The sequence below is a fragment of the Gobio gobio genome (assembly GCF_949357685.1).
Source record: "Gobio gobio genome assembly, chromosome: 7".
NCBI classification, from domain to species: Eukaryota; Metazoa; Chordata; class Actinopteri; order Cypriniformes; family Gobionidae; genus Gobio; species Gobio gobio.
Window position 1 is genome coordinate 368,455 of NC_137103.1, and position 19,374 is coordinate 387,828.

Below are 19,374 nucleotides of genomic sequence, written 5' to 3' on the forward strand. Positions count from 1 at the left end.
GTCTAGCCAGAGTGGAGTCTTTACTTTTGAGAATAAAAGTGATATAGGATTTTCGTTCACTGATGGTGCTCAGAACAAAATTAATATTTTTGGCAACTCTGACCAAAGATTTAGCTTTGCAAGTGGAACCAAACCAGATTCAGGAAATCCAGAGGCTCGGGAAGAGAAAAGCGGGGAAAGTGATAATGATAGCACCCATGTGGAAGAGGAAGAGGACGGACCTCATTTTGAGCCCATTGTGCCTCTTCCTGATAAGGTTGATGTGAAAACTGGTGAGGAGGAGGAAGAGGAGATGTTCTGCAAGAGAGCTAAACTCTTCCGGTTTGACTCTGAGTCTAAAGAATGGAAAGAGAGGGGCATTGGAAGTATCAAAATTCTAAAACACAGAACATCTGGGAAAGTTCGTCTGTTGATGAGGAGGGAACAGGTTCTCAAAATCTGTGCTAATCACTATATCACTGCAGATATGGTTCTCAAACCAAATGCTGGATCTGACAAGTCCTGGGTGTGGTATGCTATGGACTATGCAGATGAATTGCCGAGGACTGAGCAGTTGGCCATTCGTTTTAAAACGGCTGATGAGGCTGCACTGTTTAAAGTCAAATTTGAGGGGGCTCAAAAATTTATTCGAGAGTCCCCACAAGGCCAACAGTTGGAAAAGAAATGTGAAACTCCAAAGCCTCAGGTTTCATCTAAAGACATGGATCTTAAAACACTGTTTTCCAAGAAGGAGGGTGAATGGGACTGCGATGTGTGCTGTGTAAGAAACTCTTCCACATCTGCAGTATGTGTCGCCTGCAACAGTGCAGCACCTTCTACAGCACAGAACAAACCTGTAAAGGAACTCAAAGGCTCTGCAACTGTCGCTCCTCCTGCCAAATTTTCTTTTAGACTTACTGGAGATTCAGATAAGATTGCCGTCAGCACTGATGTCAGCTCAAAGGGATTAGCATTTGGGTCTCAAAAACCAGTTTCTTTTCCATTTGGATCAAATGAAGCTGCAGTAACATCTGTTGGCCTTGCAGCTCAGGCTGATAAGAAAACTGTTCAGGCCGATGCACCACAGCATGCAAAAGTGTCAGCAGCTCCAGCATTACCCTTTGGCTCTGGTTTTGGCTCTAAATTTGTCAAGAAAGAGGGTCAATGGGACTGTGACTCCTGCTTAGTTAGGAATGATGCTTCAGCAACTGAATGTGTTTCTTGCAAAGCCCCCTGCACTACTGTGTTAGCTGCCAAGTTTGGTAAAAAAGAGGGACAGTGGGATTGTGACACTTGCCTGGTAAGAAATGAAGGTGCAGCTAGCCAGTGTGTCTCATGTCAGGCAGCAAACCCAAATATGAAAGGCAAGACATCTGCTGCACCGTCAAGTTCCTCTTTTACCTTCAGTTTTGATAGTTCTAGCAAGCAACCCACTGCCACAGGATTTAAAGCCAATTTCAATCCAGGTCCTGCTTTTCAGTTTGGTACAAGTAAGGATGAAGCGTCCTCAGAGGGTTTTAAATTTGAGTCCTCTAAAACTCAGGCTGATAAGCCATCAAGCACTTCAAACTTTTCATTCTCCATGCCAGTGCCTGCTGGTGGTTTCAAGTTTGGCATTACAGAATCTGAGGCAAAAGCATCAGATGGACAGTCACAAAATGGATCTGCATCTGACCTCCTCAAAAATATTGCTGAACTTCACAGAGAGAAGGAAAAAGAGGCAATCCCAAGTTCCTCAGATGAGCCCGTAGACACTGGTCGTCACAATATTAATACCCTCATTACCAAAAGGCCTGACTCTTTTAGTTTTACAGACTTCGCAAAGTCTTCACAAGGTAATTTTCAGTCTGGCCAGGAGGATATTGCTGAACTTCACAGAGAAAAGGAAATAGATGCAATCCCAAGTTCCTCAGATGAGCCAGTAGACACTGACAGTCACGATAATAATCCCCTCATTACCGGTAAGCCTGACTCTTTAGGTTTTGCAGACTTGGCAAAGTCCACACAAGGTAGTTTTCAGTTCGGCCAGGAGGATCCCACTTTCAAAGGCTTTGTAGGGGCCGGTCAGCAGCTTTTTAGAGGAATTAATTCCAGCTCCAAAGCAGACACCTCTGCCAATCAAGATGATGACATGTACAAAACAGAGGAGGAAGACGATATTCAGTTTGAGCCAGTTGTTCAGATGCCTGAGAAGGTTGACCTTGTTACAGGGGAAGAAGATGAGAAAAGCTTGTATTCACAGCGTGTCAAACTCTTCAGATTTGATACGGAAACAAGCCAATGGAAAGAAAGAGGAGTTGGCAACCTTAAACTGCTCAAAAATAGTAAGAATGGGAGACTTCGAGTCCTTATGAGGAGAGAGCAGGTGTTGAAGGTATGTGCTAATCATTGGATCACAACCACAATGAACTTGAAGCCCCTCTCTGGGTCAGACCGAGCCTGGATGTGGATGGCCAATGACTTTTCAGATGGAGATGCCAGATTAGAACAGCTAGCGGCAAAATTCAAAACACCAGAGCTTGCAGAAGAGTTCAAGCTAAAATTCGAAGAGTTTCAGCGGCTGCTATTGGATATTCCTTTACAGACCCCTCACAAGCTTGTGAATACTGGCAGAACGGCCCAACTTATACAGAAAGCTGAAGAAATTAAATCTGGTCTCAAAGACCTCAAATCATTCTTGATTTACCAAAGCAAGAATGATGAAAATAGCGTTGCAGGTAACAGTACCTCTTCAGTCATAGTCAAGCTCGACTCTGAAAGCCCCGCAACTGCTTTAGAATGGGATAATTATGATTTGCAAGAGGACGCGCTCGAGAACTATGCTAATTCTTCTGTGTGCAATACCCCTTCGCAGCCTGATCGGGTAGCAAAAAGTTTGTTCCGTTTTGGCGAATCGTCCACAGGCTTTAACTTCAGTTTTCAGCCTATTCTTAGTCCCTCTAAGTCTCCATCTAAGCTAAACCAGTGCCAGGCTTCTGTTGGCACAGATGATGAACAAGAAACATCACAAGAGGAAGAGCGAGATGGTCAGTACTTTGAGCCTGTTGTGCCATTGCCTGATCTTGTCGAGATCTCAACTGGGGAGGAGAACGAGCAAGTAATTTTCAGTCACAGGGCCAAACTATACCGCTATGATAAAGAACTTAGTCAGTGGAAGGAACGAGGTATAGGAGACCTTAAAATACTACAAAACCACGAAACAAAACGTGTCAGACTTGTGATGAGGCGGGACCAGGTCCTCAAACTGTGTGCAAACCACTGGATTGATTCAAATATGAAACTTGAGCCCATGAAAGGAGCCGAGAAAGCATGGATCTGGAGTGCCTTCGATTTTGCTGAAGGCCAGGGCAAGGTTGAACAGTTGGCTGTACGATTTAAACTGCAGGAAACTGCAAGTACTTTCAAAGAAGTCTTCGAAGAGGCAAAGACTGCCCAGGAAAAAGACATTCTTCTCACCCCGCTTTCCGCAAGAGTACCTTCCTTCACCCAAGAGGTGCTTTGTGGTAAAGCTGCAGTTGCTGTTCTTGAGGAAACCACAAAAGAATGTACTGCACTTCCTGAGGTTGAAAGCAGTCCTAAACGAGATGGGATGCCTGGGGAAGAGCTTGGCGCTCAAATCACCAAGACTGTGGTCTCTCCTCCAAAGTTTGTCTTTGAGTCAGACTCTGTGCAGAAGATCTTTGGGAGTCCTTTGTCATCAAAAGAGAAATCTCCTGTTCTGATTCCCAGTTCAAAAGATGAGGAAACGAGTGCCTCAAGACTGAAACTCTTTGAACAGGCAGTGACCAGTCAGCCATCCGTTGAGAATCCTTTCAGCATCCCAACAACAAGTAAGCTATATTATTTGACCCATAGTTTATGAATAAATCTGTTTAGACCTCTTATTGTTCATTCAAGTCCTCTTGGGATGTTCGTATTTATGAGGTGGGAAGTCGTGTTTGCTATTGCAGGTGCATTCAAGTCCCTTTCGCCAGAGTAAAATTGCGGTGTACTTTCTCTTAATTCATTACACAAAAACACAGCGATGTTCTTAAACTCTACTTGAGTAAATTAAGTACAAAGAAATGTGCGTCAGGTGTGTATGAAGCCACTGTAAACTGTATAATTTATTATTATATTGTTATATTATTATGCTATCATATTTTGTGCAGGCAATTAACTTGCTTCGCTGTACAAAAAAGCCTGAAAAGATCACTGCTAAATACCTTTAAGTATTATGGTATTCCGCCATGTTTCTCACTGACAAACCCCCAGCTCATAAAGACTGGGATTTAATATGTTCCCTTACTATAAGTTAATAATGGATCACCACGTTTCTCCCATTATAGTCAAGCTAAAGAATTGTGCCTAATATATACGCTCTTTACTTTTCAGATGAATGACATTACATTTACTTGGCAGATGCTTTCATTCATACACCGCAGACCATCAGTGTATGAATGAGTGTGTGAATGGGTGAATGTGAGGCAAAATGTAAAGCGCTTTGGATGGCCGTAGGTCTGTTAAAAGCGCTATATAAATGCAGTCCATTTACCATTTACCATTACATTGCATTCAAGTTATACATTTGATCAGTATGCCATAACTGTATCTTCCAGTGAAATGTCAGTGTTTGCTCTGGTGACGTATGCAGGTCTTCTCCAATTGTTTTGTGCCCTGCAAGCTCCTGCTCTTCTGCATACAATTGAGAGCCATGCCCACATCTCAACATCCAATCAACAAGCAGTGAATAGAACCAAGCAACGCCCTACTTTTTTTCTTTTCTAATATAAGGGAAGACTTAGCCCTGGAATCAGTCCAGGAAGATTTGTCTGCAAGGGTACCATTTAAACACACAAATATTTTTAAGTGATCCCTCCCCATCCGTTTAGATCCGCTTTTAAGGATAGATATGTTTAGATCCACTCTGATAGACAAAAAGTGTTGATGGAAATATTCTGTTTGACAATTAATAAAAATTGGCTAAATAATCTACCTAAATTTCTCTCCAGAAATGCACCGCATGCTCCCTGGGTCAGGCAATGTACCAGGGTTAATTTCATTGACAAATAATTTTCATCAACAACCTTTTTTCACTGACGAAAACGAGACGATAACTAAATAAAAACCAGTTTTGGATGACAAAAACTATGACGAAAATCTACAGTAATTTTCGTCAACGAATAAAAACTAGATGAAAATATTAGGGAAGGATGATTAGGGAAGAGATCCAGTCAGAACTGATGTCCTGTGTAATAGATGCGCACATTTTAATTGTAACGTGCTGATCTAACCGCTGGAAAACACGACGCTGTTGCACATTCTACAGGCTCACACGACAGTGCTTCAAAGCGGTTCAATCAATGAATAGTGCACATTTATGCCAGGTAATTGTTTATGAACTAATTACGAATAATGACAATGTTTACTTTACAATGTTTATATAGTAATATGTTTTAGACTGTTGTAACAAGGCATATTTTATCTCCCTAATCTTGACTTGAATGAGTAGCTGCAACTGCAATAGTAAGGCGCAGACATTTCAAAATAAGAGTCACTGTGTATTTAGAGCTTGTTTATAATTAAAAGTCACGCATTATATACTATACAGTATATATATATACACGTTTTTGGTTACACAATAAACTGTATTTAATTTAATTCCCATTTAATTCATAGTCAGGAGGAAAGACTAAGAACAGTATTTGACACATTATTTAATAAAGAATCAGGGTTATAATAGTTAACCAAAACCATTCAAAAAATTAATTAAATTAAATAAATTGAAATTAAATAATTGTTAACTTAAAATAGAAAAATAAATGGACCCACTTTATATTAGGTGGCCTTAACTACTATGTACTAACATTTTAATTAATAATTTGATACAATGCACTTACTGTGTACATACATGTCTTTACATTGTACTTACATTTTTTAAATATACCTGTGTGGTATATTGTCCCTTGACTGTCCCTTAACTGTACCTTTAAGGGAGCGGGGTTTCTAGTTAAGCGCTTCCGGGTTAACGTTGTGTGAATGTTGTTTACATCTTGCTGTACAGTTTTGTGAATTATTGAAGTGGAGAGTAAAGCTGACTCGACGCATCTCTGTCTCCCGTTTCCTCACTTATAACACTCCACATTGGTGACCCCGATGCGAGTTGAATTATGTCACACAACGGCGGTGGTGAAAATGATGCGGCCGCTGTTAGCGCCGCGGCTAATGTCGGCGCGATCTACGCTGCCACCATCAAGTTGCCGGACTTTTGGCAGAACAATCCACGGCCGTGGTTTCAGCACATCGAGGCTCAGCTACAATTGAGAGGGATAACACAGGACGTTACAAAGTATTTCCATGTAGTAGCGGCTTTGGATGCCTCAATGACAGCCAGGGCTATGGTGCTATTAGAGGCTTCTCCGGCTGACGGCAAGTACAACGCGCTTAAAACATTCCTGTTGAACCTCTTTGAGCTGTCAGAGCTGGAGAAAGCAGACCGCCTGCTGTCCCTGAATGGCCTTGGCGATAGTAAGCCATCTGAGTTAATGGAGAGGATGCTGGCTGTGCTGGGCGCGGCGGATCCATCATTCCTCTTCGCCCACATTTTCCTGCGGCAGCTTCCAGCACCCGTGCGCACCGCACTGGCCAGTTCCCCCCTCCTTTCCTCCAGAGACTACCGGGCGAACACCAGTCTGCCCCATTTCCACCCCCGGTGGACGACCCGGACACCGCAGCTGCTGTGACAGCCCGCCGACAGAGCGAGGACGGGTGGTGTTATTATGGGTGAATTCTGGGGGGGCCTGTGTGGTGACCCACAAGTAAAACTGAGAGAGACATTCACCCAGAGATTTTACATTTAAGGGAGCGGGGTTTCTAGTTAAGCGCTTCCGGGTTAACGTTGTGTGACTGTTGTTTACATCTCGCTGTACAGTTTTGTGAATTATTGAAGTGGAGAGTAAAGCTGACTCGACACATCTCTGTCTCCCGTCTCCTCACCTGTATGTAATTACAAATGTAACTACATAAATTAATTACAGATGTAATTACACTGTTGACCCTTCCCTTACACCTAACCCTACCCTTAAACTTACCCATACCACCACACCTGTCCCTAACTCTACCCGTATCCCACCTCCATATCAGCAAGTGTTTTGCAATACAATATAAACATAGTACATTGTACTTATTTTTTGATGTAAGTACATAGTAGTTAAGGCCACCTAACATAAAGTGGGGCCAAAAAAAGATATAAAACAACAAAAAAGTGATTTGAGCTCTCTTTCATGTATTTTTGCGCTTGAATCGTCAAAAAACAAGAATGGTTGTCAAAATGTCAGTTTTGACATATATTCAAGTAACAGTCGGTTATGTAATGCTTAAATGCTCAATTAGTGCATTCCAATTTAACTAAACTCATTAGATTTTAGTTGATTAAATCTACTGTTGATTTAGTCAACTAAAATATTATGATATTTGACTAAAGACTATGACTAAAACTAAATCAAAATTTGCTGTCAAAATGAACACTGCACTGTCCACACTAGTGGTCCAGGAGCACCACCTGTTGCTGAACCCGGCAAATATACATGAGCCAGACAAGGTTCGGTTCCTCACCACCCCTGTCAGGCCGGCCTCTTCGGCGATGCCATTGAAAACTTTGCCCAGCAGTTTTCAGCGGCACAGGGCTGACAGGGCCTGAATCGGCTGGGCAAGCGGCCCTCAGACAGTCGACCCAGGGATGGAAGGAGCTGCTCTTCGGGAGATGGTGTCCGCACCACTCCCTTCCCTGGAGGAGGGCTGGGTGGAGAATCTTGTGTTTCATTTTATTTCTGTTCCCCCGCTGGCTCCCCGGACTACCCACATTCTCAAAAAAAGAACAGTTTCCTTTTCCCCTGGGTCACGAGAGCGAGGTCGGCAGTGTGAAACGCTGCAATGCCTTGCCACTCCCTTCCGCCTCACCCATCGCCGGGCAGCAGTGTGTGGCTCGAGGACGCCACCAGGTCTTCTCACACACCTCTGTCCCACCCTGGAACAAGGTAAGTGTTGCAAAGCACACTCAGACCCCACTTCGGGCCGCCTCCTTGCCTCCCGAGTCGGATTCCTGTGTTCCACCTCGCTGCCCCACTCCCGGTATGTCTGTCTCGCATGGTCTTTGGGAGCCAGTCTGTCTCGATGGCTCATCCATACTATCAGACTCTGCTATGAGATTCGGTTCTTCCAGCGCCCTCCCAAGTACAGGGGCATCCACTTCACCTCTGTGCGGAGCAGCGATGCTCCTGTCTTACAGGCAGAGACAGAGGTTCTACAGGCAAAGGACGCGATCGAGCCGGTCCCTCCAGCCATATGAAGATGGGGTTTTACAGCCCCTGCTTCATTGTACTCAAGAAAGGCGGTGGGTTACGGCCAATCTTGGACCTGCAAACCTTGAATCGGGCCCTTCATAGGCTCCCGTTCAAGATGCTTAGGAAGAAATGCATTTTTGAATGCATATGTTCACGAGATTGGTTTGCAGCGATCGACCTGAAGGACACATACTTTCATGTCTCGATTCTCCCCCGACACAGACCGTTTCTGCACTTTGCTTTCGAAAGGGTGGGCATATCAATACAATGTATCACCTTCCCTTCGGACTGTCCCTGTCACCCTGCATCTTTATGAAGGTTGAGGAGGCAGCCATTGTTCCGCTCAGAGAACGCAGAGTTCACATTCTCAACTATCTCGGGATCAGTTGTGAAAATACAGGGACATGGTGCTCAGTCACCTCAGCCTGTTGGGACTTCAGGTCAACTGGGACAAGAGAAAACTCTACCCTGTGCAGAGGATCTCTTATCTTGGTATGGAGTTGGATTCAGTCAACCAGACAGCGTGCCTCACAGAGGGGGGTTGGGGCACGTACAATGGGTATGCAGTCTCAGGTCTGTGGACGGGGCCTCAACTGCATTGGCACATCAGCTGCCTCAAGTTGCTGGTAATACGTCTTGCGCTGGGACGCCTCAAGGGGCCGCTACATGGCAAGCACATACTGGTCCGCATGGACAGCACTCTGACCGTACATCAACGACAAGGTGGTCTACACTACCGCTGCATGTTGCAACTCGCCCACCATCTCCTCCTTTGTAGTCAGAAGCATCTGAGGTCGCTTCGGGCCATTCACATCTCTGATGTGCTTAATTGTGCAGCTGACGAGCTCTCACGACAGCCCACGCTTCTGGGAGAGTGGCGACTCCATCCCCAGGCGGTCCAGCTGAAATGGGGATGCTTTGGAGCCGCACAGGTAGACTTGTTTGCCTATTTGGACTCGACCCATTGCCAGTTGTTTTACTTCCTGACCAAGAGGACCCTCGGCATGGGTGCACTGGCACACAGCTGGCCCCGGGACCTACGCAAATATGCGTTTCCCCCAGTGAGCCTTCTTGCACAGACATTGTGCAAAGTCATGGGAGATGAGGAACAGGTCTTGTTAGTTGCACCTTAGAGATGGGGCACTCTATTGCACCCTCATCCAGACCTCTGGAAACTCCATGTCTGGTCCCTTGATGGGACGCAGAGGTTCTAGGTGGCCTACCCCAGTCGGTGGTAGACACCATCACTTTTGCTAAAGCCCCCTCTACGAGCCTCTTTGTGTTAAGGTGGAACTTGTTAGTTGATTGGTGTTCTTCCCGCTGGGAAGACCCCCGAAGATGTTCGGTTGGAGTTGTGCTTTCCTTCCTGCAGGATGGGTTGGTGCGAAGGCTCAAAGTGTATATGGTGGCAATCGCAGCATATCATGATGCAGTCAAAGGTGAGTCTATAGGGAAGCACGACCCTATAGTTTTAACAGCGGCAATGATTTGCACGAGACAAATCGGTATTGCAAATTGAACATGTAGCTCGACTTGAATCGCCTTCTTTTGACTGAGAGTACGGCCAAACAACACGTTTTCTATTCACGAGTTCCATTTTCACTTTCTCACAGCCGACTGCATTCAAACGGTCCACCTAGGAAACACCTTCCCATAATCAACGGCGGCGTCATTACGTTCGACCAGCGGAGAGCTGGGTTCGGTGGAAAAAAATTCTAAGGTTCGGCAGAAACCGAACCCTGTCAAAAAGCCCAATGTTCGGCCAAATCCGAACCCGAATCCTGGATTCAGTGCATCCCTAATTTATTTTGCTGATGATTAAGAGATTAAAGTATATTAAGAATCGAAATGCTTTTACACAGAAGATAATAAAGATAATAAAAAACAAAACAAAAAAATAAAAATAGAAGATAATAAAATATCTTGCTATCAGTGCAAGTGAAAGTTGTGAAATCAGTTTATATAGACCTAGTGTATATATATATATATATATATTTCGATGGTAACCGAGGAGACAGACGAGTGGTGGGAAAAAGAACAAAGGAACATGTGACCGATACAAACAAACTGAAAGTCCAATCAAACTGAAACTAAACGTGTCTGACTAAACTAAACTTTTCGCACTGTGGAGACGAGGAGACAACGACGATGAGGGGATGGCGAAGGGATGTCACAGACAGGCAGGAGGAGGTTCTAGAGGTGGACAAACAACCGGGAGGAGGACGAACAACAGAGTCCAAGGTGGAGATGATGGTGGAGTGTGCCAAGGGATGACCTTGAGCAGGGGCTGATGGATCTTTATCCAGGCCTCAGCCAGGGGACTGCCCCACGATGTGACGATGGCGGCGAGGATGGAGCCCTAGGCGCAGACAGAGAGCCGAAGGAGCAGAGTGATGCTGCAGTTCCCCGAGTCCTCAACGTTGCCGCAAAGACAACCCCTCAGAGATGGAAACAAGATACTGGAGGGTTGAGCTGGAGCTGGAGCTGGAGCAGGAACGACTGAGGGCTGAGGTGGAGCTTGAGGGATGGCGCATCCAACCAGAGCCGTAGGGGTGGAGGGCCAGATAGCAGTCCATAAGTCCATGGCGATGTCTGAGCCAGGCGGAGCCGATGATCCGAGGGAGTCCGTTAGAGCAGAACGCTTGATGGTTGCTGTTGAAGTCAAGGGAGGAAGGAGCACAGGCAGAGGAGTCAGGGCGATGGGCCGAGGTGGAATGTCGGGATCTGAGGCCGGGGGCGGAGCCACAGGATCTCTACACCCAGGAGAAGCTGGCTCACAGCAGGCCCCAGGTGTAGTCACCCCATTGAAAGGAGGTTGATGAACTGAGGGGATGATGGGAAACCGTGAGGGCTGGGTAGCAACAGGGCTGAGGGCTGGAGAAGAGACTAAACTAAATTCTGGTCAAATGTCTGGAGAGGAAGTGGGAGAGGGAGGCTGGGCGGGACCAGTGAGTCCAAAATAGAACAGAGAAGGTTCGGGAGGGATTAAAAGGGGTAGGGGATCTTCCTCTCCAAAAACAAAATAATAGTTCCTAGTGCTGGCCAACTTACTCTCAGTGGCGGCAGAGGCTCCTTTCCGCATCCCCGAATTTTTCACAAACTCCCTCGCCGTTGGATGATGCAGCCGGCTTGCACACCTGGTCAGACACGTGAGGCTCCAGGTCCGCGGCGATGTTTCGTTCTGCTGTTCCCTTTGTTGCTGGCTCCTGCATCGCAGTAGAGGTGGCACTCTGTCTGCGGTGGGCTCATGCTGCTGTTCCTCGTCATCTAGAGGTTCCTGGTTTGGTTTGCTGGGCTGGTGTTGTCATCATCGAATCCAACTGTGAAACATTTTCCACATGACGCCAGCACCCACTCCACGTATGCGTCAAAGCTCCCTCGAGGTCCCTCCCCAGACAACTGCGCCTTTTGTCAGTGTGTTGACTCCCATGAAGAATAATGTACAAAGGCAGTTGTCCGGGAAGTGTGACAGATTGGCAAGGTCTATGAATTCTGCTACATGAGTCTCGGGGGAGCGATCTCCCTGCTCAAGGCAGATTAACAGGAACGAGGGAGACTCCATGGTGACAAAATAGAAAAAAACTGATAAAACAGACACAAAACAAAACAAAAACACACCGCAATCTAACTTCTTAGGTCCGATCTTCTGTCCGATCTTGCAATATCATTATATATATATATATATATATATTAGTTGTTATCATTTAAGCCAGACTATATAAATACTCTATATATTTATTTATATATTTATTTATTTTTATCATATAGTGACCTACAATTTGGAGAAAGAGAAACTGGGGAGTGACTATTGTGTCAGATAATTTGCTCACAGCTGTTTGGTCCAGTTTCAGTTTGAGATCTCTTATCCAGAACATAACATATAGTTATTATGACGATGAACACAGCTAAAAGCCAAGTGACTTTCATGGTACCTAAAACCTAGGATTGGCTCAATCTAAACTGGAACTTACCTGGCTATCCAGCAAAACTGGCTTCATGGTACAGGACCCTGTTGTATGCTGTCATTCCACTAATACCAAAACATAACTGTACACATGCGTTGTCTTTTTTCGACTGTTTACTTTCACATAAGATATAACTTAATCTATATATAACCAAGTTTCACAAGGATACTAACCGATACGGCATTTTGACATAATTCTGCCCCTAAAAGCAGTCACGTGGTTGTGTGCGAAATGAAGCTTCAGACGTCACAGATCACGTGGTTATGGCAAAACGAATCAAGCTCTTGTACAGTGCTTCACTGTGAGGGGTTTTGTTTTTTTGATGCAAGCTTTGAAGCCTCTGTGTCGAACATCCCATTACTAGGTATTGGTATAGGTGCATCCCTAATTTCAGTCACCAATTGTATGGACAAGCACAAGATGTACGCAAAATCACAACTTTGTTCATCATTCATGTTCCAGAACGTGCAATTAGTTTACACTGATTGATTTTGGATTGCATAATAATGAATTTCTCCAAAGGCTGTATTTTCTGGTTGTCATCCTAGCCCTTGTGTTTAATTGTGTCAGGCACTAAACGCTTGTGACAGAGCTCAAACCTTTCATCATAGCGCCGCTGCAGGAAATACTGCCGTGTTTTTATAATCCATGGGTGTTTGTGTACATTTTGCTGCTGTCAGTATTGCTGTTGGCAGAGTGATGTTTTAAGTGTTTTCACATGCGCTTTGTTTCTGGAACACAGTCTTTGGAAGTGCACTGACGCGAAATGAAGGAGGGGAGAAACACAATGAAGGAGAAGAGGAGGGCAGCGATGATGAAACGCCCCATAATGAGGAGATCCACTTTGAGCCGCTCGTGTCCCTGCCAGAGGTGTGTGGTTTTTGGCGCTGTTCACTTGATATTATTGTATTAATATTCAGTGCAATAATAATATTCAGCTATGTTATTATTTTGACTGCACTGACACTAGTGGGTAAGAGCAAAACTTGAACTGAATTGTGCTGAATAATGCTCTACAGCTGTCTTATATTTGATGGTTTGATTCTGTTATTTTCCTGTTTGTTACTGTGAAGCTGCTTTGAAACGGTCTGTATTGTATAAGGCGCTGTAGAAATAAAGCTGTGTTGACGTGACTCCTGCAGGTGGAGGTGAAGTCTGGCGAGGAGGACGAGGAGATCCTGTTCAAAGAGAGGACCAAACTCTACCGCTGGGACCGCGAGCTCAACCAATGGAAGGAGCGCGGCGTGGGAGACCTCAAGATCCTCTTCCACCCCGTCAAGAAGTGCTACCGTGTGCTGATGAGACGCGAGCAGGTGCTGAAAGTCTGTGCCAACCACACCATCAGCCAGAGCATTGAGCTCAAGCCCATGAACACCTCGGCCAACGCGCTGGTGTGGACCGCCACCGACTACGCAGGTACAGACCTCGCACCGCACCCGCTGGAAACTGTGCTTGGCAGTGTTGATCACATGTGTGTTTTCCCCCAAACAGAGGGAGACGGGAAGGTCGAGCAGCTCGCGGCCAAGTTCAAGACTCCAGAGCTGGCCGAGTCCTTCAGACGAGCGTTCGTCGACTGCCAGAGCCTCATGTCACGGGCCGATGGCGCTCAGGTGTCCATGGCCGAGGCGCTTTCACGAGACACCAACCCTGTGGTGTACTTCAGCATGACTGTGGATGGCGAGCCGGCTGGGAGAATCGTCATGGAGCTGTTCGCTCACATCGTTCCCAAAACGGCGGAGAACTTCCGGGCTCTGTGCACGGGCGAGAAGGGCTTCGGTTTCCAGAGCTCCGTCTTCCACAGGATCATCCCAGACTTCATGTGTCAGGTGAGGTCGCACCAGCTTACGCTCATTTGAGGAAGCAAACACTGATATATGAAAACACAGCATGTTCCCACCGGATCTTAACTATTACATTTAGTTTGAACATATTTAAGGCATAAAAAGGCTTAAATGGTATAAAAGTCTTAATTATTCATTTCAAGAGGTCTTAAATTTGGGGACGAAAGAAAAAGGAATGGCAACGTGAAATACTTCAAAAGGCATCGATTTAAGGAAATAAATGTTAGCGCTGCATGTTTCGAAGTAAAAACACGACTCTGTTGCTCATACAGGCTTACACTTTCACAGCAGTTCACAATCAGTGGCACATTTATGCTAAACGATTGCTTGATCTAATTGCTGTTGATTGTGACAATGTTTACTTTCATATTACTTCTGTGTAAAACCTAATGGCCGGTTCACACAAAACCTATTGGTTACGGACCTAACACTAATTCCCTGATGGAGGGAGATCGTGGCCATCAGATGAAGACAGGAAACGACCGCAACCAGAAACGCACAGAAGCAAAGGCATTTGCTTGCCATCCGTTTTGCTCTTTTAGGGAAGTGCCCAGGGAGGAATTACTGCACTTATCCGTGCAAACACTTCCTGGCGAAACACAAATGGATGCGCCGCCTTTCTGAATGAGTGGGTGCGAGCCGCCATCTTATATACCCGTATGTAGGGTGGACTGGCTTGGCCTACAAATTCCACTCGCCAATTCCATTGACCACTTTTCTAAAACTCAGAGGTGATTGGGGCTCCCAAGCGAGTCCCCATTTGTGAGTCAACATAACTTAGAAGTGACTGACAGATGGGGAAGACTTTTTAGTGGTTAAAAACGTGAGACGCTGGTCAGTGTAATGAAAAAAGTTCAAGGTCTAGAGATGTTTTTTAGTTACGTTTTTAGAGCGTTGTGTCAGGCACAAGACACAAGCACAATGGTCCTTCTAGTACATTTTACATGTTCCGTGTGAACGCCTCCTAATAAAGAAGTTTATAAGTGCAGCGCTGCTTTGTTTACAGAGGTAACCGCTGTATTTCTGCTGTTTCATAAGCGCCATCTACTGTCAGGGAGTGAGTCTGCATTATCATTCAGAGCGTCTGTCGTCTTTATTCAGTCCAGTGCAGTGTTGTAAATGTTAACTGCTGAACACATGTTTGTAGTAAAGAGAGAAGCTGAACACGAATCTCTCTCTCTCTCTCTCTCTCTCTCTCTCTCTCTCTCTCTCTCTCTCTCCATAATTAATTCAAATAAGCGTTATAATCTCATTCAAAGTGGGTAGAATGCTGTATGTGTGTGTGTATACTCATATTTGTAGATGATTAATGACAATAAATAAACATGTCATGCAGCAGTTCTGGGGCGTTTGTCTAGCTTTGGTTTTGCCAGTTTAATCTTCACGCTCTGTCTCTCAGGGAGGCGACATCACCAACGGGGACGGGTCGGGAGGAAGATCCATCTACGGAGGGAAGTTTGAGGACGAGAACTTCGACGTGAGGCACACGGGCCAGGGCCTGCTGTCCATGGCCAACCGCGGCAGAGACACCAACAGCTCGCAGTTCTTCATCACCCTCAAGAAAGCAGAGCACCTGGACTTCAAGCACGTGGCCTTCGGCTTCGTCAAAGACGGCATGGATGTGGTGAAGAGGATAGCAGAGCTAAGCACTAAAGACGGCAAACCCACTAAAACCATCACCGTCTCAGACTGTGGACAGCTGTAGACTTTGTCAAACCACTGTTCATCATGTTTGAGATTCATCTGAACTCCTGTAAATGTGTGAGATCTCTTGTATATGCCATGGTTTTATTTTTGTCATGTTTGTGTTAATGAAGTGGACAGAACACACACAGTTTAACAACTCAATCAATCAGTCAGTCCAACACAACGACAAGACACATGACTACAGGACAAATAATATCTCAACAACTGGACATCTAGAAGAAGATAAAGTTTAAAAAAATGACCCATGGATGTTTATATTTAATGAAATAAACTAAATGACACTTTAATAAAAGTATTTTTTGTTTTATTAAAGAGAAGAATGTATGGATAAAACGGGTCAGAGTGTAGTTTGAGTGATTGAATGTTGTGACAGCAGACGCTCAGCTGACCCGTAACTCCTCCCACTGCAGATTAATGAAGGCATAAGTTCATCCGTACACTCGTGGGCTGCGTCCCAAACCGCATGCTTTCCTGTAGTAGGGGAAAGCAGTAGCTGAGCTAATAAGTATATCTGTGTAGTGATCCCGGTGTTGTACCTGTTTTGAATGGACCTTTATTTTGAAGTGTTTATGTTCCTATTGTTTCTGTGAATGTTCATGTGTCCGGTTCCTTTGGCCATGTTTGTAGTTTTGTAGTTTTTCATGTTGATTAGTCTCTCCAGGTGTATTTTGTTTCCTCATTGCTTTTGTTAAGCTTGTTTGCCCCTGTGTATTTATAGCCCTTGTGTTTCATTTGCTCTCTGTCAGTTGCTGAATGTGATGGTCCTTGTTCTCTATGTTTCCTTTCGTTTGTACACTTGTTTCTTTATTAAAACCCCCTGTACTTAGATCCATACCTCAGCCTGCTTTCTCCGGACATGACAGTCTGAATCCTCAGTATTTATAAAAGAGTAGGGGAGAATTACCTGGGTGATGTGCTAATTCTCACGAGAATGTAGAATTCATATTGAAACAGTTCTGAAAAGCTGTTCCAGGTCTTTTGCTTTAATTATTCTCCCCACCTCAAGGGGGTCTAGGGAGGTTTCTAAAGGAAGGGCTGTCCTTTAAAGAGAGACAAGTAAGAGTGTTTAGGAGAGGTCTGCGTGGCTTTGGGTGTTTGCTATTATCTGTATATACAGCAGAAATCATGACAGTAGTGAAGTATTTTGACCTTCTACTCAAGTGCATCAAGTATGCACTTTAACAGTGTTTTTCTTTAGAAAACTTTTACTTCATAATGTCGTAATGTTTACTGGACTACATTTCTTTAATAAAAGTTTTTTTTCCCATTAATACTTTATTAGATAGAAAATGTAGTAGGCTACTTTCTTACTTGTACTCAACTTTGAATTACTTTTTTGAACTACATTTTAATAAAGTATTAAATGGTATTCAATATGAGTATGAGTGCAGTAAAAAGTACAAAATTATGCTTTTGAAAGAAGAACAAAAAAATGCAGAAAATGTAAGAGGCCACATTTATAAATAAAACCAAGGAAAACATAACATAACACATTACATAATTTTAATTTTTTTTTGCAATATATTTTTTAATGTCTTTAAAGTTTTGATTTTTGATTCACGCTTATAATAATTTTATCCGTGACCACGTTGTTTGCTATTCTGATTAATTTATTTTGTGTTAAAATAATAATACGTGTTTTTACATTTTGAAATCACACTTATTGTTTTTTGATCCATGACCGTAGTACATTTGGCGGGAATTTAGTCCCATTCCAAACTAAAGGAACAAAAACAACAATTTTTGTACATGTACCATATGAAAGAAATAAAGCCCAACTGGTTTGTAATAAGTGAATATGCTAATGCTGTTTTTGGAGATCCTCTGGTGAGAGGTTAAGCCCACTGAGTGTCAAAAAGACTGAGAGGCAGCTTTGGTTTTCAGCTTCAATGCTGCGAAAAACTGACAAAGCGTGTCATTTTCTCACTAAACCACTGGCACTGCTCAGGATTTATTGCTTCTGCTACTGATTGCTTTTAGAGGGAAAATCCGCTCATAACTGCTGGTCTGGGATCTGTTTTCTTCATAATAATAGCATATTATTAGCGAAAAGGATTTGGCACAAGAGCCAGTGCGTATCTGTATTTGCGCTCGTCAATTGATTCAATTCCCAACGTGTTTTCGCTTCGGTGAGTAATGTAGCCAATCACAGATATGTCTGTTGATCTCTTGAATGCAGTGGCCAATCACAGGTGTTGAATCCACTCACTGCTGGAGTGTGTGTCCAGAGCTGAGTTCTGCATGTGTGCTAATCCTCTCGAAGTGTAGGCATTATGTATATAAGAGATTCATTGTGTCGTCAGCTTCACTGATTAATATAATGGAACTGTGTGAGATCTATTCATTGAATGAGTGACAGCTCTTAGTGATTAGGGAGCGTTCTTTGCGCCGTCAAGGTGATATATAAAAAATAATGAATAGGCCTATAATATATTGAGAATTTGAATAAAACTTTTGGTTTCCTTTCTTGACAAACGGCCACATACATGCTAGGGGCGGCAGTGGCTCAGTGGTTCATGTAGGTTGTCTACAAACCGGAAGGTTGGTGGGTCGATCCCCGGTTCCACCTGACCAAGTTCCTAGGTGTCCATGAGCAAGACACCTAACCCCAGCTGCTCCCGACGAGCTGGATGGCGCCTTGCATGGCTGACACCGCCGTCGGTGTGTGAATGGGTGAATGTGAGGCAAAATGTAAAGCGCTTTGGATGGCCGTAGGTCTGTCAAAAGCGCTATATAAATGCAGTCCATTTACCATTTACCATGCTTCAATACATAGACCCATCCGCACATACATGTGGGATTCACTCTGGAAACTGTGATGACTGACAGTGATAGATATATGTATTGAAATCAGGCTCATATAAATGTCAGGAAAACACGATTCCTGGATGTCATTATCCATGGATCACTGGATCTTTGGTAAGTTGTAAGGAACATTATATCGAGTGCAGTCTTTAGTTTAAACTGATAAACGTTTGTTTTACTGTGTTTTCCCCTGAACTCCAGTCATCAGCAGCTCTTCTGACACTCAGTACGGCTGAGGGGACGTGTCCGGCGGGAAAGTGAAGGCAATGCCTCAATTCAAGAAGGAGAGAAGAAAACAGCATATACAGTATTTGACAAGAGGAGACAGAAAAGCAATGCAGTTCATAGTTGAATTATTAATGATGAGGTACTCACAGACACAAACTTAGGCCACGTTTACACATAGCCGGGTATTTAGAGAACCGAATATTTCCCCGCCTCCGTTTTCAAAAATAACATTGTGCACACAACATCGTTTTCAAAAAAGTTGTCGTTTACATCAACCCGCATAAATACGCCGCCGAGTGCCATCATAACTATGCCAAACCTATGGGTGGCAGTGTAGGGAGAAGGATGAAGCCATGCAAGCCAATCAGAATCCTCAAAATCGACAACAACGAATAGCACGATCGACTTCCTGTTCCTTTCAAAACAACAGACATGGCGCGAGGTTCGTTTGTGTGGACAGACAGCGAAGTGGAGTTACTCCTAAATGTCGCGTTAGACTACAAGGCAAGTAAAACCCAAGACAATGTC

General features: G+C 44.3%; 1 protein-coding gene across 1 annotated transcript; it reads left to right on the forward strand.

Moving 5' to 3' along the window:
* The first annotated feature begins 165 nt into the window (after nucleotides 1-165).
* Nucleotides 166-17,181, forward strand: LOC307129679 (E3 SUMO-protein ligase RanBP2-like). Its single transcript, XM_079822305.1, has 5 exons — nucleotides 166-3,809; nucleotides 13,008-13,135; nucleotides 13,408-13,681; nucleotides 13,757-14,091; nucleotides 15,506-17,181. The coding sequence occupies exons 1-5, from the start codon at nucleotides 293-295 to the stop codon at nucleotides 15,809-15,811; spliced, it is 4,560 nt and encodes a 1,519-aa protein (XP_079678431.1). The 5' UTR covers nucleotides 166-292; the 3' UTR covers nucleotides 15,812-17,181.
* The last annotated feature ends 2,193 nt before the right edge of the window (nucleotides 17,182-19,374 follow it).